Genomic DNA, 26,449 nt, shown 5'->3' with positions numbered 1-26,449 from the left:
TGGGCCATCTTCTACTGCTCTTCCAGGCCACAGCAGAGAATTGGATCAGAAGAGGAGCAGCTGGGACTAGAACCAGTGTCCATATGGGATGCCGGCGCTTCAGGCCAGGGCTTTAACCGGCTGTGCCACAGCGCCAGCCCCCTGGCTGGCATTTTGAAACCAGAGGGAAGGCAGGCTTGCTGCTGCTGCCTTGACCTTTGGGGGCAGGCCACCCTGGGAAGGGACAGCGGCCTTGGGTGCAGCCTGGAGAGGATGCAGCTCCAGGCACTGGCTGTGGCCTTCGCAGCAGGAGAGGCCCCGGGCACTGGCCTCAGCACCCACCACGCTGTGCAGAGGCTCCAGCCCTACTTTAACACCTGTTTAAATCCTTCGCACCCTCTGCGTGTGCAGAGCATACTCATGTAGGGTGCAGGTTGTGGAGTCAGACAGACTTGTGTTCAAATCCCACTTGCGCCACTCAGCTGACAGAAGCTACAGAGTATCTGTATTTCATTGAGGGTACAGTGGGTAAAACAGATTAAACCCCTGCACGTGGACTTAGATTCATTAGAAAAGAAATATATAGTACACAGTGGCTCATGCCATCTAACAGGAGACTTGCACACTCATTACTAGACTTTTGAAAATTGAGGTGGGGGTTGTGGTACAGCAGGTTAAGCCATTGCTCGGGACACACATCCCATAAGAGAGCACACGATTTGGATCCTAGCTACTCTCATTTTGATCCAGATTCCTGCTAATGTGCAAACTGGGAGGCAGCAGGCGATGGCATAAGTACTTGGGTCCCTGCCACCCATGTGGAAGACCCAGATTTGAGTTCTTGGCTCCTGGCTCCAGCCTGACCCAGCCCTGGGGGTCGCAGGTATTTGAGGAGTAAACCAGAGGATGGAAGATCTTTTGCTTTCACTCTCATTCTGCCCTTCAAATAAATAAATAAACTGAAAAAAAAATTACGTAGGGCTCGTGGAGGAGGGGGAGGAGTGGTGGGAATGCCTCCCCGAGCTCACCGCGCTTGAGCAGAGACCTGTGGCAGCGCCGAGAGTAAGGAGGAGGGGGTTTCGGGTGCAGGGACAGCTGGTGCCAGGGCCGTGGGCGGGTGGGAGGAGTGTGTGCTGCAAGTGTTCAAGGCACATGAGGAGCAAGAGAGGGAGATGACAGAAGGAGTTTCTGGAGCAGAAAATAAAACCAACGAGGTATGCGTGAAACATCCCGAACAGGTGACCTGTAGACAGGAAGCAGGCTGCTAGGGCTTGGGGGTGAAGCTGGGGGGAGATGGGGCAGTAATGATGATTTGGGACACAGGGCTTCTTTCTGAAATGATGACAATGTTCTAAAACTCAGGGTGCTGACAGCTCCACAGCTCTGTGGATAAGACTTGCAATTATACCCTTTAAATGGACGAACTGTAGGGTGTCTTAACAAGGCTGTTTAAAACAATTAAAAGGGGGATGGGGCCTGCGCCATGGCTCACCTGGTTAGTCCTCCGCCTGTGGCACCGGCATCCCATATGGGCACTGGGTTCTAGTCCTGGTTGCTCCTCTTCCAGTCCAGCTCTCTGCTGTGGCCTGGGAAGGCAGTAGAGGATGGCCCAAGTGCTTGGTCTCCCTGTACCTGCATGGGAGGCCAGGAAGAAGCACCTGGCTCCTGGCTTCGGATTGGCACAGCGCTGGCCGTAGCGGCCATTTGGGGGGTGAACCAATGGAAGGAAGACCTTTCTCTCTGTCTCTCTCTCTGTGTCTATAACGCTACCTGTCAAATATATATATATATATATATATATATATATATATAAAATAAAACAATTAAAGGGGTGACTGATGTGGGGCCAGACCAGGCAGGGCCTAGTGCTGAACTATGAGGATTTATGCTTTCACTCTGAGATGGGCACTACCAAGTGGTTTAAAGCAGAAGAGTGGAATGGTTGGATTGACATCGAACAGAATCTCTCTGCCGCTGTGTTGAATAGGCTGAAGGGTGGGGAGAGCGTGAATGGATGCAGGGAGATAGGAAGGAGCATGTTGCTACAATCCGGTGAGAGGGGATGGGGGCTCCTAGCAGGTGCTAGAAGCAGAGAGTAGGTGGTTGAATTTAAATACCCTTTGATGGTGAGCTGGCAGGAAGTACCAAGACGGTGACAGGGTGTGTGGAAGAGAGGAGTCGAGGTTTTTTCAGTTCTAACTGGTGGAGTGGAGTTGCCATTTACCAGAATGGAGACAACTGTGGGAGCAACACATTTTGGGTTGCAATAGAGGAAGTTTGTTCAAAATTTTTAATTAATTTACTTCAGGGCCAGAGAGAGATGTTAATCCCATCTGTTGGTTCCCTCTCCAAATGCCCGCAATGACTGGGGCTGGGCCAGACCACAGCTGGGAGCTGGGAACTCAACGCAGGTGTCTCATGTGGGTGGCAGGAACTCAACCACTTGAGCCATCACCAGTGCCTCACAGGGTCTGCAGTAGCAAGAGCTGGAGTCAGGATCTGAACTGGAAACTGCACTCAGGCACTCATGATGGGGGATGTGGGCATCTTAACCACAAGGCTAAAGATCCACTCCCTGGAGTTTTGGTTTCAGTTACGTGAGTTTTGAGAGGTCTGTTAAAGATACCGCATAGGCAGTTGGGAATTGTGTCTAGGGTACAACTCCGGGCTGGAGACAAAATTTGGGAGTCATCAACATAGTCACGGAATTCAGTCTTGAGATTGGATTTAGTCTCGAGACTCCTCTGAAATGGAGCGTATAGACACAAGTCATGGCTGAGTAGCTCTGGCCTTCTGAGGACGGACTATGTGCTCAGTGGATAGCTCTCTCCACTGCAATTTTTTTTTTTGTCTTAGAATTCCTCAGGCACTTATTATTTGCTCAGCTCACATTGGATCTTAGCATCTTCAGCCTTATTATTTAAGCACTTGATCAAGTTGAGTACTGAGAGCTGAGCGCTAACTAGGAGCCAGTGACTCCCCTGGGAACATCAGCTACCAAACGATCTTGGTTCCCACTCTCTACCTCTTAAGAATGCACCCTCCAAAGGAGAAAACAGAAAACCTCACCTGATTAATGGTCATACACGGCAAACTACAAGACCAGAACAGGTGACATCGGGCTGGAGGTGGGGAGACATTATTTCAGACTAGGGACACTTGGGAGGACTCAGCAAGTGCTGGGTCTTAGTCCACCCGAATGAGGATGGACTGGGTCCGAAGAAAGGTAAGTGCGCCGCTCGCCCGTTCCCCAGCCTCCCGATCCCGGAGACAGACGCAGTGGGGAGTCAAATCAAGCAAGCAAGAACTCGGTTTACTGCATGCATAGCAAAGCCTTTTAAAGCACAAGACCACAGGATTACTGGGGCAGGGCATAAGGACCAACCAATTACTTAAAAGGTCATTTTACAGGGTGACTTTTTACAGGACCAGCCATATGTCTGTACACTCGTCATCAGTTGTCACCTCCCCTGATGCTGCGCGGCCAATCAGCTTTAGTGGTAAACATTCACAAGGGCCTTTACAAAGAGCTGATTTCCATCATGACAGCTGACTTGGCCCAGGGTGAGCAACCCAGAAAGAACAAGACCAGAGTGCCCAAGATGGAAGCCAGCATGTTTTTACAGCCTAATATCAGAAATAACCTGCCATCAGTATTCTGTTCGTTAGAAGTGAGCCAGTAAGTGTAGCCCCCAATCAAAGGCAGATTGTGCAAGGGCCTGGATCCCAGGAGGCGGAGACCACTGGGGCCACTTAGAAGCTGCCTCCCACAGTTTCTCCCCTCCTTTCCAAAGTCCTACTCCTCTGCAGGACTGGTTCCCCTACAGGTGCAGATGCTCCTGTGTTCTGGATCTGACTCTGTAGTCTCGGTCATCATCTCTTTGGTTCCCTCCCTCAATAAAGTGTATCCAGAAGTCTCCAAGTTCAGAATAAACCTTCTCTGGACCTTGATCTACAACCCCTGCTCTCTGCTCCCCTTCCCTGCTACTCTTGAGCACGTGACCTTTATTCCCTGCAGTCACTACCCCCTCACAGCTCTGCTCTACTAAGGTCATCGATGACCTCCAAAATGCCAGACCACATGGCTACCTTTCTATCTTTGTTGACCTCTGCAGCATCGAACGCCATTCACCCTCTTCCGCTTCTCTTGCCTGGCTGACTTCACCTTTTCAGCCTCCTCCTCTTTCACTAACCCCTAAATCTGAGCTCGCCCGCATTCCTTGGCTGCACTCCCTCCCCACCTCCAGGACTCCTAGCATCTCTGTTCTGATGGCTTGCAGTTGCACTGTGAATCTGCCTCCCAGCAATGATGTGAAGGAAACCACACACATCTTGTTTTTTTTATTTAATCAATTTTAAGCTGATACTGAGCCACCATTCTGCTGAGCTGGCAGAAATGTCATCTCAGTAGTTGCTCAGTGTCGCCCCTTCCACTCAAGGAGGTGCCAACCTCAGCTCCTGGGGGTCCCTGCTGGGGAAAGCCATTGGTCTCTGGTTCACACTGTAACTGCTGAGAAAGAGGCTCCTGCAAGTTCAATGGCCTTGCTGCTTAGAGAATAAGAGTCTTTGATAAGGTGAGTGTTCTGGGGCTGGCGGCCAGCCTTCACAACTGCAATGACCAGCTGCCCTCTTTGAGGACATGGGGAGCTACAGACCCCGTTTTCCAGGACCTGCTGATATTTCCTTTCTCCTGTTCCTGGGAAAATCCCCCCTCTCTCTCTGTTTCCTCTTGCAGCTTTCACAGCTCCCACCCCAGGAACACCAGGCATAGACAACCAGTGTGTTTTCATCCTGCAGAAACATCTCAAGCAAGGAACCACCACAGGCATGGCTACCTGCTTGGGATGCAGAGTGAAGGGAAACAGAAAAAAAAAAAAATTAATCCTGGTGGCAATTTGGCAATGGTTTCAATCCACAGCTCTCTCCTCCCGCACGAGTTTGTAGGAGACACGGACACCAAAACATTTGCACTGTGGCGCTAGGCCTGGTCCAAACAGGCTTGCTATGAAGCCCAGCCCGGCCGGTAGACCCAGAGGCCCCACGAGGCACAGGGCTGGACCTGTCCCAGGGTGTTGCAGTTGATTTCTCCACAATGTTGCAGTGGGTTCGTTTCTGAGAAGAGCAGCGTGGTGGGGGCAAGAGGCTTGGAGTCAACACACAGACCCCTGGGAGTCGGGTGAAAGCAGGCTTGTGGCGAGCAGCCGGCAGACTCGTTTATTACAGTTGGTACAACAGCTTATATAGCCAAGACCAGCCAATCTGGTCAAGGGGCGGTCTATACCCCAACCAATCACAGCCTGTTGCCAGGCAGTTTCCAGAGCCATCCAATCACAGCCTGTCGCCAGGCAGTTTCCAGAGCCATCCAATCACAGCCTGCCGCCAGGCAGTTTCAAATCCATCCAATCACAGCCTGTTGCCAGGCAGTTTCCGAAGCCAGGTGGGTTTCAAAGCCATTCCTGAGTAACTGATGCTCGCTTGCCAGTGGCCACCTTCGCATGGCCTTCTCATTCCACTACACCAGGGGAGAGCCCCAGGAGCGTGGCTGCGCATGCTCAGCTCCTGCCCGAACAGACCCAGCAGGTGGGAGGCTGGCAGAGCAGATCGCGGGAGGTTCCTCCGGCCGCAGAGCCCCTCTGGCTGGGTTGAGAGCCTGCTGGCCCCCAGCAGATACTGATGAGAATGCGTCTGCCTCACTGCGACCTGTGGCCCCTCCAGCCGCTGGTGTTCTCAGAGTTGGCTGGTGACCATTCAGCGGGCCTGCCCAGAGCAGGGTGTCGGCCTTGGCCTCCACGCTCCCCGTGATTAAGTCGGTCAGCAGATCCCATCCTTTGCTCGCCCCCAGAGGCTCTCAAAACCAGTACCTTTGGGTTACCTTAGTTTCCTCTGCCCCCATCTTTTAGCCGGACAGTAGCAGAAGCCTCCTCACCATCAGGGTGCCTCTGCCTCTCCCTCTCCCATCGTGGCAAGTGGGACTCTGCCTGCAATCCCAGCCTCTTCCTAAACCTTTCCCCCCAAGTGCAGCCAGTGCTGCTTTCACCCAGCCAGCGGCAGCAGACTGTTTCCAGATCCTCCTGTCTGGGCACGTGTGGTTTCCTCTGTCCTGCGTGCCACCCTGCCACCTCCCACTCCTCACTGTCCTACCACATTCAGCCAACGCCCTCCTCAGCCAAGGGAGAATAGAAGGATCCCTCTACGGGGCTCCCAACAGGGCTGCATCGTCTAGGTATTTGTCAGCCAACTCGCCACCAGTGGACAAGTTGGATTCTTGTTTGTGCCCTGAGGACCTACCTCAATTCCCAGGGGGCAGCCAGGGGCTCCATAAACATGTATGGAGTGATTGGCCAGATGCCCACGCATCCCTGTTAGTCCCAATGACAAAATGATCTCAGCCTCCGGTCCGCCCTTCCTCCCTCCCCATGCCCTTCACCTGGTGACCTTGGTGCGGCTCGTTGGTTGCAGAGCTCACAGGGAATTTAATGGTGCTTTCCCTCGGGTGTGCTCAGTCGGAGGCCGGCAAAGCAGAGGACTCTGCAGGCATTGAGTGGGCCCTGCTGGGGAGCGACTGCTTTGTACAACCTCAAGGCCGCTGCAAATCAGGCTCAATCGCCTTCACTTCCTGTGCTCAGGGAGATTAGATACTGCCTAATCAACACCGATTTTTCTTTCTTTTCTTAATATTTGAAACTACCAAGTACCAGATGGCATCCCAGTGGGTGGCTTTCAGAAATCCCCTTTTCTGGCGTTTGACTTTTTTTGGCGAGTTTTAAGAAACCAGTGTATTTGGAAAGAACCTGTACTTAGAAGTTCTTTGAAACGCTGTGAAGCCTTGGCAGGATGTGACTTGGGATCTGGGTTAGACTGTCACATCTCACCCCCAGGAGAGGTGGGCGTGGGTGCGTGGGTGTGGCTCTAGCTCACAACGTCCTCCATCCTCCACCGTTGTCCAGATGCAGTTGACTGGAAGCCAGGGTGCCTGCTTCCCGCTGCAGAGCGTGGACTACACGTGGGTGGGTGCCTGCTCTGCCAGCCACTCTGTCTTGGGCTCACAAAGATGGGCTGGATAAGCTGTCTCTTCTCAGCTAACCTGTTGTCATTTTAAGTGGACTGAAGAACAACTAAGTGACATTCTCTAAGAACTCAGTGAGTCCTACACATTTTCTCCTGTGAAACAGTCTGCTCTGAGACGCTTGCTTGCAGCAGGGCTTGGTGGCAGGGCAACGGCCTGTGTCTCCACTCTGTCACCCACTGCTGCCGGGGAGACAGGCAGTGGCCTTCTTCCCTGGTTCTTGGGATGTTTGTTCAGGAGAAGGGGACCGCCCATTGTGACCAAGCATCATACAGAGTGGTGCAGGCATGACTTCCTCTATCCCATGCCAAAGCAACTTGTTCAGCTCTGCTCTTCATGAGGAACTTTTGGTTTGTCTCTTTTAACCCATCTAGCAACTCTTTGCGGTGGGTTTTCTTACTGTCACCTGTCGGACCCTCGCCAGAGAGGGTCCAACGTAGTCACGACACGGTCACTGTTCATCGGTTCTCAAGGAACTTTTACTTGTGGGGGTAAAAGGAAAGTGAGGAGAGGAGAAAAGAAGAGGGGCCGCGGCCGCGCCAGCCCGCCCAGAGCCCAATGTCCCTTTATGCCGATCTCGTCCAATCAGATGAAAGGGCGCGTATAGCCTCAGGTCGAAAGTTCAGCTGTTTCACCTGGTTCTTCCTAGTTTATGCAGAGTCCATTCTGTTTCATCTGTTTCACCTGGTTGTTTTCATAGGCCTTGTAGTTGACCGATTGCTGCAAACTATGTAGATGAGGAGGTTCTCACAGGTGGCCGGCCTGCGGTTCCCCACAGCTCCCCCTTTTTTGTTATTTATGGCACGGAGTTGTGCCTGTCAGGTTCCCAGCGATGCGCCACTTGCTTCTTAGGTTGCTAGGGGCACTCGCCAGTGATTACCCGTCTTTGGCTACCGCTTCATCATGCTAAGCCATATCTGTTGCTGAGGGTCAGAGCGATATATAGCAAGCATAGCCTGTCGGACCACTACAGATATTTAAGGAAATTTGAAATTCAAGTCCTCAGGACAACAAAAGTGATTAAGCAAGACCTCAAGTAAAAATGTTAATGCCATTTACAAAGGAAAAAACTGATACAAAACATTCTTATTTACATTACACAAAGCTTAGGTGTTAGCCTTGAATGTAACTTTCAAAATACCTTCAAATATATCTAACTCAGGTCACTTTGTTGATTTGCTGCAGTACAAATCACGTGCAACATCTTTTCTTCCTTAAAACCAAACAATTCTTCAAACAATACTGCAAGTACATCACTAAACACCATGAACTCGGGAGTTTTGCCACACTTTTTCCTATTCAAAAAACTTATAGTATATAGAGCTATAGCCAATGCATCGCAATTAGCTACCACATATTCTCCTATTCCCCCTTTTTGTTTATTAAAGTTTTTAAGTACAGGCGAGTCTGTTCAATTATTGCCTGCCCTTGGGGATTATAGGGCACACCTGTAACGTGCTTTATGCCAAATTCTTTTAAGAATGTAGCAAAACGGGCCGAAGTGTATGCCGGCCCATTATCTGTTTTGATAATTTTGGGCACCCCCAAGCGGCAAAGGACTGTAGACAGTGTTGAATAACCTGTTGAGTTCCTTCTTTGTTTAGAGCCGTGGCTGACAATTCCAGAGAACGTGTCCACTGACACGTGCAAACAGATCTGGCGTCTTTGCATCTGCGTGTTTTTAAGGCGTTCTTCAACATTCTGTAAGATTGCAGCTGTACGAGGTGAGGCGAGCTGTGAATCGCCTTCCAAAATGTTTTACAATAAGGCCGTATCCAGTTTAAGTTACCACATAATTTTTGTAAGTCATTTAAGGTTTTAAGTCCTGCGGTGAATATAACAATCTAAAGGAGCCACAGTAGTTGGTGTTAATCTTAGTCCTAGGTACTGGACCGCAGTGCCCTTTTGAATCTTTTCTGGTGCAATTTGTAACCCCGCCGTCTGCAAGCATAAGGTTAGCATGGTAAACGCTCTTTCTAGGGTGTCTTCTCTCGCACCTGCCAACAACACGTCTGCAAATGAAGTTGCTCTAAGACATCCTTCTCCCATAAAGTTACAGGGATAGCACACACGTAAGGTTGTACTTTGCCTGTGGTGCCTTCTTGATCTTTCCAGTCTAGCACTTGCACGCTTCAGGACTGGGCAACAGAGGTGCCTAATCCTACCAAGGTGTTATCTCCTTCCTGGAGGGGCCATGAAGGAGGCCAGTCTTGTTTGGAGATAATACTAACATACTAATATCTAACAGCTCCTTGATTGCCTTTCCTTTGATAATAAGAGTCCATAGTGGGCACTCGCCAAGAGTCATAGTGAGGGCTGTAAAATGCTTTCCTTGATTACCTCTAGTATCCTTTATAAGGCTTATTATTAGCAGCTGAGCAACGGGCTGCAATGGCAACAGCTGCACTATCCCCTTAGTAGATTGGAACATTACTTTGAGCTTTGAGCAAGGCAACTGAATAAGCCCCGTTAATGAATTTGTAGCCCTTCCTGTAGTAACGCCTAAACCGTGGATATCATCCATGGGCTCCCGAGGTTCCACATCTATTGCCTGGACTCCCATTTGAGGTGTTAATACTAGATAGTTGGTGGCTCGCAGCTCTGTGCAGTAAACGCTTGTCGGTCCTTTTGAGATGGTCCTATTCCTCCCATGGTTTATCCTCTCATCCATCGAGTTTCCGGACCCCTGGGTGTGGGGGCCTGCCACTCGGTTTTTTTGGAATGTACTATTTTGGTTTCCTTTTCCTTGGGATGACCTTCCACGCCCTTCGAGCTAGTTCTCACTTGCATCAAAACCTCATTAGGGCAACTAGCCTGGGCCTGTTCGTCATTATCCTCATTCCAGGCTGGCTGACCGTTCCTAGCGTTAGCATGGGCCTGAGCCCTCGCGAGCTCTCTGTAAGCCGCGGACCAGAGGAGGAAGTCTTTCCCCACCAAGCACTGCCTTAGCTAGGTTCCTCCAATCCTCTGGGACTAGTCCATTGGTAAAGCCTCATTTATGTGGTGATATTCTTCCCACTTAGGGGGAGTGCCTCGTCCTCCTGCCCGTTTTTCTCGAGGAGGTTCCGGGGAGAAGCCCCCGCCTTGTGTCTCTCTCGTGGAGGATTGTCTTGGTTCGAATAGGGGGGTGCAGAAGGAAGGGGTCTCTCATCCTCCCTATCTCTCTGTCCCGACCCATGTTGGTCCTCTGTCTCCGTCTAGGCTCCCAGATTGACATTCTGTTTCCTCTAGTAAATCAGCCCCTTCATCTAAGAGGGTTGTTATTTCCAAGTCATTACGGAGAGCTTGGTTGATCAGTTGCCATAACCTAAGGACTTCAGGCGATTTCTCTGCTGCCCTCAATTGTCTTCCGACCCCACACCATTGTTCCTGTTCTAACTCACCGCTTTACAGCGGCTGCTTTCACGGGCGTCCCCGCTACTTTTCTAAAAGACAACTTGGTTGAGGAATTCCTTTTTTCCGCGGTACCAACCCTAGACTTTACTGCCTAGACTCCCGTGTTTTCCACACGTTCTAATTTTTTTCCCGGCACCAATCCTAGACTTTACCGCCTAGATTCCTGTGTTTTCCACACGTTCTAATTGTTTCTTTCCTGCTTCCAGTGACCGGTCCGACTACCCGAGTCATGGCACCATTTGTCGGACCCTCGCCAGCAAGGGTCCAACGTAGTCACGACACGGTCACTGTTCATCAGTTCTCAAGGAACTTTTACTTGTGGGGGTAAAAGGAAAGTGAGGAGAGGAGAAAAGAAGAGGGGCCGCGGCCGCGCCAGCCCGCCCAGAGCCCAATGTCCCTTTATGCCGATCTCGTCCAATCAGATGAAAGGGCGCGTATAGCCTCAGGTCGAAAGTTCAGCTGTTTCACCTGGTTCTTCCTAGTTTATGCAGAGTCCATTCTGTTTCATCTGTTTCACCTGGTTGTTTTCATAGGCCTTGTAGTTGACCGATTGCTGCAAACTATGTAGATGAGGAGGTTCTCACAGGTGGCCGGCCTGCGGTTCCCCACAGTCATCATCAGTTTTCAGAAGAGAACACTGGAGCACAGAGAGGTGACGTAGCTGCTGCATCCTGCACAGGTAGCGCGTGAGTGCCCAGCTGGGATGGGATCCTAGGCAGTGAGATGGCAGAGCTCCTTAAACATGTCACTAAGCTTCTTTCATGAACTAGACCTTGATATTCACATTTCAAGATTTGTAACCTGGAACCCAAAGAGTTTAAGCAACTTGTCCAAGGTCCCACAAGTGGTAAGAACTGTGGCTGAGGTAGCTCCCTCGTCTGTCTGCTTCAGTCTGTGACATTCTCTGGCCCCCCATACAGGCAGATAGTGGGAATATGAGCTTAAAATTCAAAAAGCTCTACAAGGCTTATTTAAAAAGAGAGAGAGAGAGAAACAACCACTTCCTACCTTTCTCTTCCTCATTCTTTTATTTTTTTAAAGATGTATTTATTTGAAAGGCAGAGTGACAGAGAGAGAGGGAGATACAGAGATAGCTTCCATCCAGTGGTTCATTCCCTAAATGGTTGTGATGGCTGGGGCTAGACTGCTGTGAAGCCAGGAGCCTGGAACTCCATCTGGGTCTCCTTATGTGGGTACGGGGTCCCAAGGACTTGGGCCACCTTCTGCTTTCCCAGTCACATTAGCAGAGAGCTGGATCAGAAGCAGAGCCGTCAGGACTCTAACCGGAGCTCCCATAGGGGATTCCAGCCTTGCAAGCGTTGGCTTAACCCACTGCGCCACGATAGCCCTCCCTTACTCATTCTTGATTTCTGCTCCCTAGAGACAACCATTTTCAACATTTTGAGACTTTTCTCCTACTATTTAGCTATGTATTTCTAAATAAAATGCTTATACAAGTCTAGATTTTTTGGCTGGCGCCGTGGCTTAACAGGCTAATTCTCTGCCTTGTGGTGCAGGCACAACGGGTTCTAGTCCCGGTTGGGGCGCCAGATTCTATCCTGGTTGCCCCTCTTCCAGGCCAGCTCTCTGCTATGGCCCGGGAAGGCAGTGGAGGATGGCCCAAGTCCTTGGGCCCTGCACCCGCATGGGAAACCAGGAGGAGCACCTGGCTCCTGGCTTCAGATCAGCGAGATGCGCTGGCCGCAGTGGCCATTGGAGGATGAACCAACGGCAAAAAGGAAGACCTTTCTCTCTGTCTTTCTCTCACTATCCACTCTGCCTGTCAAAAAAAAAAAAAGTCTAGTTTTTTTGGTTTTAGGTATTTTCTACTTAGTACCATTGAAGATGTGGAGTTACCTTGTATACTGTGCTCTTCACTCCCACATCCTTCTCAGAATAGCAATAATTTTTAGTAGTTTTAATATTCTTCATTTACATTATGGGGACTATATGAGTATTCACAGCTGAGATAGGTGATGTACTTTAGTTATACTTTTTTTTTCTTTTAAAAAGTTATTTATTTGAAAGGCATAGGGACAAAGAGATCTTCTATCCACTGGTTCACTTCCCAAATGCCTACATAATAGCCAGAGCTGGGCCACGCCAAAAATGGGAGTCCAGAACTCCGTCTGAGTTCCCATGTCAGTGAAAGGGACCCAAATGCATGGGCAATTATCTGCTACCTCCCAAGGTGTGAGTTAGCCGAAAACTGGATTAGAAGCAGAGATGGGACTTGAACCCACTCACTCCAGTATGGAATAGGGGTGTCCTAGTCAGCAGTGTTTGTTTGTTTGTTTGTTTGCTTGTTTTATTAAAGATCTATTTATTTGAGAGGTAGTTACAGACAGAGAGAGGGAGAGTCAGAGAGAAAGGTCTCCCATCTGCTGGTTCATTCCCCAAATAGCCACAAGGGCCAGAGCTGGACTGATCCGAAGCCAGGAGCCAGGAGCTGCTTCTGTGTCTCCCACACAGGTGCAGGGGCCCACGCACTTGGGCCATCTTCCACTGTTTCCCAGACCATCAGCAGAGAGCTGGATCAGAGGAGGAGCAGCCAAGACTTGAACTGGTGCTCACATGGGATGCTGGTGCCACAGGCAGTTACCCAGTACGCTGCAGCATGAGCCCCCTGCTCAGCTTCTTAAGTGCTGTGTCAAATGTCTGCCCCACCATGTTTTCTCTTTATTTAGTTTTTTGATTTTTCTGAAATTAATGTGTCATTAAGGAACTTTACTTGGTTATGCTCAAGCTCTTTGATGGAAGTGTTAACATCTTCTCACTGTTGTTCAAGCATGTTAGGTAAGCCCTTGTTCTCTTTTTCTTTCTTGGCAATATTCCTCTTGAATCCCATTGTCTTTCAGCTCCAGCCTGGTCTGAGGACTAAGAAATGCCATCAGGTTAACTGTGCCTGCCTGCATCCTGCTGGAGAGCCCTTGCTGACCTTTTGGGTATACTCATGGCATAGCTTCCTCTGGGGTTTCAAGGGCAAGTGTTTCACATGGGAGAGAACAACATTGTTCACATAGAGGGTAAAAGCTTTGCTGTCTACAATGCTGTCATCCCAAACAGGTGCTCCACTTCTGACCTAGCTCCCTGCTAATGTGCTTGGGAAAGCAACGGAAGATGGCTCAAGTACTTGGGCTCCTGAAACCCACATGTGAGACCTAAAGAAGTTCCTGGTTCTTGGCTCCTGGCTTCTGCCTTGCCCAGCCCCACCTGTTGCCATTTGGAAGGTCAATCAGTGGATGGAAAATCTGTTTCTCCTCTCTTGCTGTAACTGCCTTTCAAATAGTCTTCTTCCCTCCCTCCCTCCTCCTCCCCTTCCTTCCTTCCTTCCTTCCTTCCTTCCTTCCTTTTCCGCAGTGACCTCTGCTGCTTGGCACAAATGACCATCAGAGCTGCTGGCCAGGCTCCCCTCAAAAGTTCCAGACCCCATGGGACTATTTAGGGTTTTGGGGAGTTGATGTTCTTGGACTTTGAATCACACTTGTTATGCCATTTGGGGGTGGGGTAGGTGTTGTGGTGCAGTTTAAGTGGCTGTTTGGAACACTCTAAGCCCTATCAGAGTTGCTGGGATCAAGTCCTACCACTCTTGCTAATGTGCCTGGTAGACAGCAGATAATGGCCTAAGTACTTGTGTTCCTGTCGTCTAAATGGGAGATCTGGATGGAGTTAACGGATCCTGGCTTTGGCCTAGCCCTTCACTGGCTATTGTGGGTATTCAAGGAGTAAATCAGCAGATGAAAGCTGTCTTCTCTGTCACTCTTTCAAATAAAAAAACATATGCAATTTTGAGCTAGTCATGTAATCTCTGTAAACCTGTTTCCTCACTTGTAAAACACGAATGCTAGTACTACTCATAGGATCAATAGGATCATCATAGAGTGCTGCAGTGTTTTAAAGGGTGCATTGGAAGTGCTTAGAAGATGTTCAACACTTTTTAATTATAGTCTAGAACTTCCCAGGAAGTAAAAAAAAAAAAATCAATCTGTATCACACATACCAAAGAAAACATGTTGTGAACTTGTTTTAATGTGTGTGTATACATCTATAATTAGATGTATGCCCATTTACATGTGTATGTATACATGTGTTGGCTTGCAGTATAAAATGTATTTCTTAAGGGGTTACAGTTGAAAAATTTGGAAAACAAGTTTGGAAAGTATGTGCCTTTATCTCTTCATTAAGTTTTATTTGCCTTCTTGTATCTTAGTTTTGTCATCAGGCTAGTCCAAATAACCCTTTTCAAACTCAAGAAAACAAAAATCAAAAACCAAACCAAGGCAAGGCAAAGTGAAAAAAAACAAAACAAAACAAAACAAAAAAACCCAAACTAGACTCATGTGCTTTCCTCTCCTACATTTTCTGGGTACTCACTACATAAGGATTCTTGGATAAAGGCCACAACTCTTACACTGATCTTATCAAGAAAAAAAATAGGTGAAGTGGACATTATACAAGTCAGAATGGTTGCAATGTTAAAGGTGTGATAACAAGTTGTGATGGTAGTGCGATTCAGTTGGACCTGGGGAGATGGTGGAAGGATCAATGCCGCATGAAGGCTCAAACGTGCATCATCAAAAACTGGCAAAGAGCTCAGAACAATGTCTTTTTAAGAAACTATTCCGTAAAGGTTTGGCTACATCTTACGGTTTCATAGATGGGTTTTAGAATATATGCTTTCAAATTAATATTCCATTTTGCGCTTTAAGATCATTAGCACATTTGGATCCACAAAGAACTTGTTATGATGTTTAATTTACTTCAGCACAGTGTGGTAACTGTGTTAGTTAAGGTCGATCCTGGGAGTGAGTTGTCCTAATCAGAAATTCACACTCCAGGGATGGTCAGCTGGCAATCTGGTCAGAAGGTGGCACTTCACAAGCAACTACTAGAAGCCCTGGTTATCCACAGATCCATCAATACCTAGTCTTCGTAATTAATGTCAAACGTGTGGCTTCCTAATAATCATACTGATGCAGACACAGCTTTCATCTGTGAATTCAGTACTAGGCTGTGGATTGGCTACTGCTCATTGATAAAAGAAGTAAAATCATGTAACAAGACCTGTAATAACGTGCACCCAAGGCTTGATTGCTAAGTGCTCTGAGTCCAGCCAATAGTACAGAGCTCTGGTTGCCGGGCTGACCGCTGGGGTGACAGAATTTCCCCAATACTTGTCACAGATGCCTCCAGTGATTTTCATGAAAAGTGACTAGATCACCTACCAGGACAGAAATCTGGCACTTCTTCAAGCTTATAGGGGTTAATTCTTCATTAAACGTAGAAACGTGTGCTAGTGCTTTGCTAGTAGGTTGATTAAAAAATGTATGTAAACAGCAAGTGATTCTGTATGCAGCAAAGTGAGTCTGAGCTTTGCCTTCTTATTAAGTGGTTGGTGGATACCAATATCTCCAAAAGGAGTCCAAGTGGTAAATGACCAAACTGGCTGGCAGTTTGATAAATAAGACTTCTGGTACTTTTGAGTTATTCCCAAATAACATCACTCAATCATCACCTATTCGTCAAAGCAAGTTTATTTGATAACTTATTGCAGACAAATAATGAGGCTCATGTGTACAACTAAGAATTAGACAATCCAAATGAAAGGCAGGAAAAATATGAACTACACAAATGGCTACCTAGAAAGGAACAGCAGCTGCATTCACTATACATAATACTGTGGAGTGATGTAGCACCATTTACATCAACATACCCTACGTTGTTCATAAGGTAATTTTGAGTATTTGCTAAAATGCAGCAATAGCTTAAAAATTATAGCCAGCTTAATAATTGTTTGTTCAACTAACTTCAGATATAAAGTTATATCAGAAAATTATTTCAGAAAAAATAGGGAATGTGGGAAGGATGTGAATTTGCAGAATTCTTTCAAAAAATCCTAAGGAAATAGTTACCATTATTGAGACTGGTTTTCTTCCATCATCTGCACTTAAATTCCAAGCTTTGGACAATTTAATAGATAGCTGTTTAAACACACATGCTTTTTTAGTCAAAGCTCTTCTATTTATTGGTCTGTTCAGGACTGGACTACAAAAATGGAGGTGGAAGTAAGAACTTAATGTTATTGAAATCAAAGGATTGGAATCTTTAATGATTGCTTTCTGCCATTTCTAATGATCAGACTTTGATCAATCTCAAGTTGAAATTTGTTGAACTGAAATTTAATACTGTTAATAAACGTAAGTTAACATGAAGACATTTGTAAATCCGATAGTGAGCACTTTGTAAATGTTGATGAAACCACATTTCACCTTAAGTAAATACACTTCCAAACGTCGTTTCTCAGAGTCCTCCACAGCACACTTATAGACATACAACACAACATCAAATGGAGAAAATTCTAAATATTTCAGGATTATTCCAACCCAGTAGTTTCCCCCTTTTAAGGTCATGAATCACTTTGAGAAGCTAATGAAAGCTATGAACTCCCCACCCTACCCCTGAAAAGTGCATATAAATAAAAATTCCTATATACAAATTACAAAGGTTTCCTTAAGGGATCATGACTCCCAAGTTAAGAATTCCTATTTCAAAGCTGTAGGACATAGTGAAAAATAAATTCAGTCCATTTTGACATAGCCCATTTCCACTTAATTGCTGCTATAATCAAATAAGCATTTGAACAATGCTACTAAATTACTGCCTTAAGACAAAGTTACTCTTAATTTAAACATCAACATACTTTTAAAATTCATCTGTGCCAATTTTTACAATTCTAATCCAGGCACCTTCTATCTCAAATTGGTTAGGTGCCTAAAAGTTTAAATAGCAGAGAACTGTTTTCCTTTGATATACACTATTCTCCAGAGCTAGTCACTAAAAAGTAATTAAAATTTAACACCCTTGTGAACATGAACATGTTTCTGTGTACTGAAGAACAGGCTGTCTTTATAAAATGTATTTCTGGCTATAGTTTCATACTTAAAAACGAACACATGTACTCAGTGCTGCAGAATATAACATACAATCCCAGACCATACCTCTCCTTAACTTACTTGGAATTAGTACAATGGAGGTCTCCTACTATGGTAATGAAATGTATTGAAAGTTCTTCATACTGGTCAGGATAGAAAACACTTCAACTCTGACCAAACTCAAAAGCATCTAATCAAGTCCTCAGTTAGTTACTAAACAGGTTGAAGAATGCTATCTTTGAAGATTCTAATATTGAGACATTGACCACGTCTTAATCTTATGCTGGATGGATCTTGAATTCAAAATAAATGATCGTACTAAGGTACAAGATTAGGCTTATTGCTTTCTTGCTAAAGAAAACTCTGTTAGTCACTTCCAAAGAATCTGTTTATATAACAAGGTAAATCAAAGGCAAACACAGATGTATGGAGAATTCTTAAAGAGACTTGAAGGTTGATTTAAAAGTAGGGGATATTAAATGCAGAAAAGCACACACATGAAGTACATAAAATTTAATCAAATCCCTTACTAAAAAATTTTTCCAAGTTTGAATTCAGGTGACAATTTTAAGTCTTTTCATAATTTTTCACTTTTGGTCTAATAGAGTATTTGCAGAATGAATGTCGAAATATGTGAATAAACAAAGGGGTAAGCTATGCTTTACCAAGGAAGTTACAACTTCCTTTCATTCTTCTGCTAAAAAGTGAATCATGGAACAATCATTTTTCCTTGCTCTTCTTTTCTTCTAAGAAGTTTTTTCATGTTTTCCTTTGTACAAATTAAACATTAGCATTGGCATTTTAGAGACCTAGTGGTCCTAGAATAGGAGTAAGGAAGAATATTGTTCTCTGACAACCATAATTCAACAATTTAAACTCAATGCATTTCTCCACTAGCTAGATGGTGTCTTGTAATTCTATAAAATATACAACCAGGTGTTTTCCTGCACTATTCAATACACCATTTTGTTTTTTTTCTAATGGACCTACTGAATGCTGAATGAAAGTTGGAAGAGGTAATATATACTGACATTCCTGGTGCAAACTATACATTTTCATCTTAAATATAATAATTCAAGCATAATCCATATTTAAAAAATTAGACTAAAGAGAGACAGTAAAGGTTTTAAAGGTTTCTCTTTGAAAAGATGGTATCTTACAGTACATACAAAAATACTCTGAAAATACATACGACTTCATTTACAAAACACTGAATCAACATATTACAAGAATTACATGGTTATGGATTTTAATAAACTGAGCATGCATTCATGAAACTTAAAAAATATTAAGAAATGCATTGAAAAAAGCAGTGTAAAAAAAGACAACTCATATAGTCAAATAAAAATTACAAAGGTCCTGAGCCAATTAATGGTTGGTAACAATGTCACTCAAAAATGCCTTTAAGTTTCAATAAAATCCACTACTTATTCTGCATGCCTAGTCTGTGAAGAAACTGTTTGAAGTTGTGGGGTAAATTATGGTCTGGAATTATCATGCCAAATTAATGTTACACCTCAAAAGTACAAGTTTGCCATACTTCAAGGTATCTTATTGTTGATGCTGGAATGCACTGTTCCTCAGGAAAGGAACCGTCAACTAACAAGAATGGCATGGGACAGGATATGTAACAATTTCACCATTCATATACTGACTTTCAGTATCCTGGTTATATTCTGATTTTTAGTAAAGATGCATTTCAAAGGCCTCCATGGGAGGCAAAACAGAGAATTTATGGTGCCCAACTCTTATTTAATCACTGGACTAATCCTCCCTGGTAACTATGCAACATTTGGACAGAAAGGCACAAAAAATAATAATAAAAGTTTAAATAATCTATGTGTCAATCTGGAAAAAAATAATTTAAATCAACAGAACAGACAGTACATCTACAAAACCGAGGAAAGCAGAAAAAATATCTCACATTCATTTATCTCGGGTTTCACAAAGTGGCTTCAATGCAAAAGTAAATTTGTTAACATTTGGAAAATTACAAGACAATTTTTTTTTTGTTTGTTTTCATTTTTTCTTAAGCTCTATACAATGATTACAGACATAAGACTTAAAAAAAAAATAGTTCGGGACTTGTTTTATCAGTATCCAAGTGGCCAAGAACTGGTTCCCATAACAGAGAAACAAGCATTGAAAGTTAAGGCAGTAAAACCTCCAAATGCAAAGCCATAATACTGTAGATGACAATTTGATAGCAGGTGATCCTCAGAGAAGTGTATGTAGCAATCAGTGAGAGAATGCTACAGCATCTGCAGGTCAAAGTGTGAGAGTTCAAAAACCACTTCAAGGTCGACAGGCTGATGACTGTAACTTTCACCTTATTTTACGTATGACAGCCACTTCTATTCTGAAAAGAGTGGCTCTGTCTATGTCACAAAATGATCGCATGTTCACTTAATTGAGGAGGCACTGCTTTTACCGATTAAGTGTCAGTCGGATGGAATTTTTGATGACACGGATGTTATTTGCTGGAACTGGAGATGATGAATCTGGGAGTTCTTTACTAGGTAGTCTCTATTGGAAAGAAACAAACAAAAAAGGAAAAGCATATAAATATTATAAAGGCTCAGCTAGTAAGTCAGTCATAAAACTACAAATTTTTCTACAAATCCCTTAAACTACTAAACACTCAAATGTGTGCTCAATATTTCCTACTGGTGTTCACAGGTATTTCTTGCTTTTTTAACTGTCTAAGGTGAAAAGCAGAATAGAGGAACAGAGTAAGTTAGAAGAGTTTGTATGAGAATGACAGCAAGCATGTTTAGGAAAGAGGACCGTGTTAAATCAACAGTCACTTCTGAACGGAGAAATGCATAAAGAACAGTCTCCCTTAAAGTCACGATGGTACTGAGAATTAGGAAGTGCCTGGCGAATAAACTTGGGTGAGAGGTGAAAAATGAGTGTTTTATAAAGGAAAATTTGATATCCCAGAATTCTATTCCTCAGTTTGTTTCACGGAGAGCACTGTAACCTAACTATGATATTTAAGCTTTCAGGAAAACTAAACTTTGTTATCAGGGTATGCAACTTCAATGAAAGTGACATTCTTGGACATCTGTGTAAGGGATTCTGAGGATACTAAAGATTATTATATAATGAAGATTAAGATCTCTGAAACTGAGAAACAAAGGACCCCTAAAATACAGGCTTTTATGTAATGGAAACAAGAGAAGACTAGCAAGAGTTAATCAATTATCCTCTTATATTACCTTATACCATAGTCACACCCATTTAAAAAATAATGAAAAATTTTAGAAATACAGAAAATAAAACAATAGGCAACGAACACTCAAATGTCTTCACTAAGTCTCAGACACTTAAAATTTTGCCACATTTGTCTGGCTTACAAACTTATCCTTCATAACTGAATTATTTTAAAACTCAAGATATATCATTTCACTCTTATAATTCAGTATCATCCCAAAATTTTATTCTTCCATTACCACACATAATAAAATTACACATAATAAAACTATATACCCATACCATTAGATGAAAGATTCTATAATAAATAATGGCTTTTGAATACATTATTTTGCTTTCAAATGGCCAATACATCCTGGGGAACCTTGCAGAGTAACAATCAACAGCAATGAAAATCACTATTTCTTAATGTAAGGAGTGAAAACAAGAAGTCATTTTGTTTATTATAAACTCCAAGAATTTTCTCTCATTTAGACATGGTTGATTTTTTTTAGCACTTGATTGGCTTACTATGTTTAATATTACTTTATATTTTTAGTTTCAACTTTAATTCTCTTAAAGAACAAATTTTAAAATTAGGTTTAGGGATTCTTTAGCTCATATTTTAAAGGGGCTGGCACTGTGGCATAGAGGGTAAAGCCACCACTGGCAGTGCCAGCATCCCATATGGCAGCCGGTTCAAGTCCCAGCTGATACACTTCCAATCCAGCTCTCTGCTGTGGTCTGGGAAAGCAGAAGAAGATGGCCCAAGTCCTTGGGCCTCTGCACCTGTGTGGGAGACTGGGAAGAAGCTCCTGTCTCCTGGCTTCGGAATGGCGCAGCTTCAGCTGTTGTGGCCAATTGGGGAGTGAACCAGAAGATGGAAGACCTCTCTCTCTCTCTCTCTCTGTGTAACTCTTTCAAATAAATAAATAAATCTTTAACAAAAAAAAGGTGCTGACTATACACAATATTACATTGGTTTTTCTAAAATATTAAGACTGTTCTTAATCACCAAATCTAAATCTGACAGTAAGCAATGGTGTACAACAAAAGCTACACTGTCATCTGTTGAGTACCCAACTGTTTCTTTAAAGATAGGCGTCATGGCTCAGTTAGGTAATCCTCTGCCTGTGGTGCCGGCACCCCGGGGTTCTAGTCCCGGTTGGGGCGCTGGATTCTGTCCTGGCTGCTCCTCTTCCAGTCCAGCTCTCTGCTGTGGCCCGGGAAGGCAATGGAGGATGGCCCAGGTCCTTGGGCTCTGCACCTGCATGGGAGACCAGGAGGAAGTGCTTGGCTCCTGGCTTCAGGTAGGTGCAACACGCCGGCCATAGCAGCCACTTTGCGGGTGAACCGATGGAAAAGAAAGACCTTTCTTTCTGTCTCTCTCCCTCACTGCCTAACTCTGCCTGTCAAATAAAATCAATAAATAAAAGACAAAGGGTGAACATAATCTAAATGAACTTCTTAAACAACTACCTCATGTGAGCCTCTTGAGATACACACATTCAGGACTTCAGTCTGTTTGCTATTTACACACCCGATCCCCATTATATTGCTGGTCTTTGAGTACAGGGACAAAATCTTACCCTTTCCCAAAGCTAGAATGCTAAGCTTTTGTACCTGTAGATCACCTGTGAGTTCTACCAATGTATTTCATCTAGTAATAAGACTATTACCTTTTTACGTGATGTATCAATAGTTGGAATAGGCATAGATTCTCCTCCAATGGCATCCTAAAAACAGAATTACATACAAGTGAAAACTTTCTTTCCTATATACAAACATGTATTCCTACCTGAAATAAAATGTAACTACAACATGACAGTAGATCTAATCTGACCGGCTTTCTAACACTGTCTTTTTCCTGGCACATAGCTCTTTTAAAAGTAAGAATTCTGGGCCGGCGCCGTGGCTTAACAGGCTAATCCTCCACCTTGCAGCGCCAGCACACCGGGTTCTAGTCCCGGTTGGGGTGCCGGATTCTATCCCAGTTGCCCCTCTTCCAGGCTAGCTCTCTGCTATGGCCCGGGAAGGCAGTGGAGGATGGCCCAAGTCCTTGGGCCCTGCACCCGCAAGGGAGACCAGGAGAAGCTCCTGGCTCCTGGCTTCGGATCAGTGCGATGCACCGGCCGCAGCGGCCATTGGAGGGTGAACCAACGGGAAAAAGGAAGACCTTTCTCTCTGTCTCTCTCTCTCACTATCCACTCTGCCTGTCGGAAAAAAAAAAAAAAAAAGTAAGAATTCTGAAGCACATTATTAAAATAGTTACCAATGATTTTCTTTTTCTCTCTTCAGCAGTACGGGAGTCCTTAAATGCTGATTCAAGTCGAATAAACTAAAATACAAACATTAATATGAATTGTTATTATGCACTTGCAAAAACCTTACAATCTATATAAATTAGGAGGCTAGTTAATCATCAAAAACTTACAAAAACATGGATTGGTGAGGGAAGATTTTAAATTAGATTGAATTCAAATGCCACCCTTAATTTTTAGCTTGAGTGATCTTTTGGTTAAGTCAACTTGGTTTCTAGCTAAAATAGTTTTACTACCACCTACTGGAAGCAGAGGAGATTAACACACCATACAACACACAAAAAAATATCATTTAGTTACCAAGAGGGTCTTTTGAAGTTAAGGAGAAACTCAAACCAAACATTCAATTTTCAGACATATCAGTAATTTGAATTTAGGATGAAGAATATATTCTTTTAAGGTCTGAAACACAGTCAATTCTTGGCACAACACTAACACAGCAATGGAGAACTGAGTTTTCTTAGTATTAACTTTAAAAACAAAACAAAACAAAAAACCAAATACTTAATCACCACCAGAGTTATAGTTTTACCTTTTCTATGTCTTTCAACCTCTTAGAAGTCCCATCTATGGATGGTGAATGAGATCTTTTGGGTGTAACATTCTTAGTTATATTTGACATTCCATTTAGATGTGGTTGTCCCTGGGCAGGGTTGTGAGGTGTTGTGATTCGAGGAATGACATTTCGTCCTACCACAGTAGGAATGGTACACACAGCCGGGGATGATGCTGTTTTTACTGTAGAGTCAACTTCTGAAAAGGACAAAAAATATTTTAATGCATAAATACTTAAATGGTAGTATCATTAATAATAGAAGTTTAGATACCTACTTGCACCAATGACTGGAATAGAAAGTCCTTGAGCTGGTGGAACACTCAGTGGCTTCTCCACAATTATAGCAGCAGGCTCAACGCTATTCCTAAGAAAATTATTAAATTATCACTAAGTGATTGAAATCACTTATTTAAAATATTTCTAAATAAGGAACTGATTAGTAACTGGTAAAGTAAAATCTTTTTAACAACTAAAGGATATTTTTGAAATACAGACCTTTCTGTTTCTCCTGCAGGAGGACTATCCAGTTTAGAAGGCTTGTTTGTAGATACTGGGGAATTAAAGGGTGTCCCATTATCAGTGTCTCTGGAGCTATCCAGACAATTGCTATCCAGAGATGATCTTTTGGATTGAAGTCCACTTCGACTGACGTCAGAGAGACTTTGCTGAAAAGGGGGAAGGCTTTTAGGATTTCAAAAAGCAAATGAGAATATAAAGACTAGCTTTAATTCTGAAGAACATATAAACAATCTATTTCTTGTGATAACCAAAGGTCAGATTTTAGTCCTAGATTGAACTATTTTTTTCAGTAAGGTTTAGAACTCTAAAAATGCACATTTGGGCCCAGGACTGAGAGGAATTATACTGGAGAGTTAAGATTACAAGCTTGGGCTCTCCCTCTCTCTCACCCGCTCTCTCCTCTCTTGTCTCGCTCTCTTGCTCACTCTCTCTTCTCTCTGGGCTCCTCTCTTCTCTCACTCTCATCTTCTCCTCTCTCTTTTTCCCCTCTCCTTTTCCTCTCTTTCCTTCCTCACCCCTTCCCTCCAGCCTGCTGGGTTTTCCCCAATAAACTCTTTCCCTTAAAAAAAAAAAAAAAAAAAGATCACAAGCTTGGGGCCGGCGTTGTGGCACAGTGTGTTAAGCTGCCGTCTGTAGTGCCAACATTCCATATGGGCACCAATTCAAGTCCACACTGTTCCACTCTGATCCAGCTCCCTGCTAATGTGCCTGGGAAAGCAGAAGATGGCCCAAATACTTGGGCCCTTGTACCTACGTGGGGAGACTCAGATAAAGCTCCTGGCTTCTAGCTTGGGTCTCATCCAGCCCTGGCCACAGCCATTTGAGAGTGAACTAGCAGATGGAAGGTATCTCCCCCCTCTGTCTGTCTCCTCTCTGTAACTCTGCTTTTCAAATAAATAAAATAAATCTTAAAAAAAGATTACAAGCTCACCTTTTTCTTTTTTTGAAGAATCTCTGCTGGAAGGTAGTGATGAAGCTGCTTTTTCTTTACATGAGTTGCTTCAATTTTCATTCCCTCCTTTAGCATGTTTATGTTGTTTGCCTGTCTGTACACTGTAACAACGTTAATACATTAAATGGGAAACTTCTTTCTGAAGCAAGGGCTGTTTTCTTTTTCTGAAATGCATATACTTTCACATAGCATCTCTCCAACACACACACACCTCTTACAGAACAAAATTTCTAAAACATTCCCATCACATCGTAATCCTATTAAAACAAAACCACAGTATTTCCATGTCCCTCTTCTGTGATTTTCTTATAATTAAGCCTTATTATCAAAATAAATTTATGGGAAAAAGGTTTCATTCAGATCTTATTTTCTGCTATTTTCCCAAAGGCAATCTCTCCTCATAATTACTTGATGAAGTTTAAGCCAATTCTTATATCAAATTATCTAAGATGCAATTCAAGCTCTCCCTCTTCCAAGAAGCTTCTTTTACTATTGTAGCTCACATAATTCACAGGAGAGCAGATTTCAGAAACTATCTACAAGTACACTCTGATTTATAGGTAGTGAAATGAAGTTCAGTAGTTCTGAATACCTTGCTGGGATCAGAACACACACAGCCTAAAGTTCCCATTCTAATGCTTTTCACACCTTATTAAAAAAAAAAAACACCCAGTTTTATTAATTATCACATAAATTACTTAATATGTTTTAATTGTGAATACCCAACTATAAGCCCACTAAAGACAGGGATAGGAGACTTATTTTGCAAAGCAACTACTATGAAATGTGGTAAATTATTTAATCTCTCAATTGAGTCCCTAAGTTTCTCTGCAAAAGAATACTATATAAATCTGTAATAAACAAAACATCTAACTCCTCCTAGAAAAACTGGAACCCAAAATAGAATAGGGAAATTTGTATGTTTTCAATTCAAACATATTGTTCATAAAATAATTACACCAGGAGTGCTTGCTCAAGTCACAAATTCTCTGGCTTCATCCCAAGAGAGATTTACTGGTTCTAGGGTAAAGCACAGGAATCTGCATTTTTATAATAAATGTGACAGTTAAAAATTCAGAAAACTCAGAAGAGCCAAACCAAGAATTCTTATAGCAAAAATGTATAATATTCTAGATTATTAAGGCAGCCTCACATTTACAGCAGATACATGAAGATATTTCAGAGATGGGTTGTTAAGGTGTTAGATGTGAAAGGAACTGTTTTCACTGATCCTTCTAAAACATATTCAGCAAGTCTGTACCTACTAACATACCACATAAAAAACAAATATCAAGTCATCTTTATGACTGTGATGATAAACCATTGGCTGTGAACAATCACCTGTAGAATTTTAGTTTTATTTTTGTTTTACAACAGAATATAATCACACAGGACAAATTTCAAAGGGTTGAGAAGTTTTCAGGAAGTCTCCTTATCCCTGATCTAACCACACTGATTCTCTGACCTAGAAACTACCACCTTTATTAACTTTTTTAAACCTTTTAATCCTTCCAGAGATGTTCTATGTATTTG

General features: G+C 43.7%; 1 protein-coding gene across 2 annotated transcripts in view; it reads right to left on the bottom strand.

Moving 5' to 3' along the window:
* Positions 1-15,994: 15,994 nt before the first annotated feature.
* Positions 15,995-26,449, bottom strand: part of PAPOLG (poly(A) polymerase gamma) — a 45,317-nt gene continuing 34,862 nt past the window's right edge. The window contains exons 16-23 of one of the 2 annotated variants that reach the window (XM_062209485.1): positions 24,896-25,017; positions 23,941-24,110; positions 23,721-23,809; positions 23,422-23,642; positions 22,841-22,906; positions 22,248-22,304; positions 21,653-21,835; positions 19,812-19,899 (exon numbers count right to left, since the gene is read on the bottom strand). In XM_062209485.1, the coding sequence (XP_062065469.1) occupies positions 21,680-21,835; positions 22,248-22,304; positions 22,841-22,906; positions 23,422-23,642; positions 23,721-23,809; positions 23,941-24,110; positions 24,896-25,017 (881 nt within the window). In that variant the 3' untranslated portion in view covers positions 19,812-19,899; positions 21,653-21,679. Of the gene's footprint in view, positions 19,900-21,652; positions 21,836-22,247; positions 22,305-22,840; positions 22,907-23,421; positions 23,643-23,720; positions 23,810-23,940; positions 24,111-24,895; positions 25,018-26,449 lie in introns of both variants that reach the window. The other variant, XM_062209486.1, reaches the window with a different exon arrangement.

Source organism: Lepus europaeus, chromosome 13 (assembly GCF_033115175.1).
Source record: "Lepus europaeus isolate LE1 chromosome 13, mLepTim1.pri, whole genome shotgun sequence".
Classification (NCBI taxonomy): domain Eukaryota; kingdom Metazoa; phylum Chordata; class Mammalia; order Lagomorpha; family Leporidae; genus Lepus; species Lepus europaeus.
Note: the sequence above shows the minus strand (reverse complement) of the source record. Positions and strands in the feature narration are given on the sequence as shown.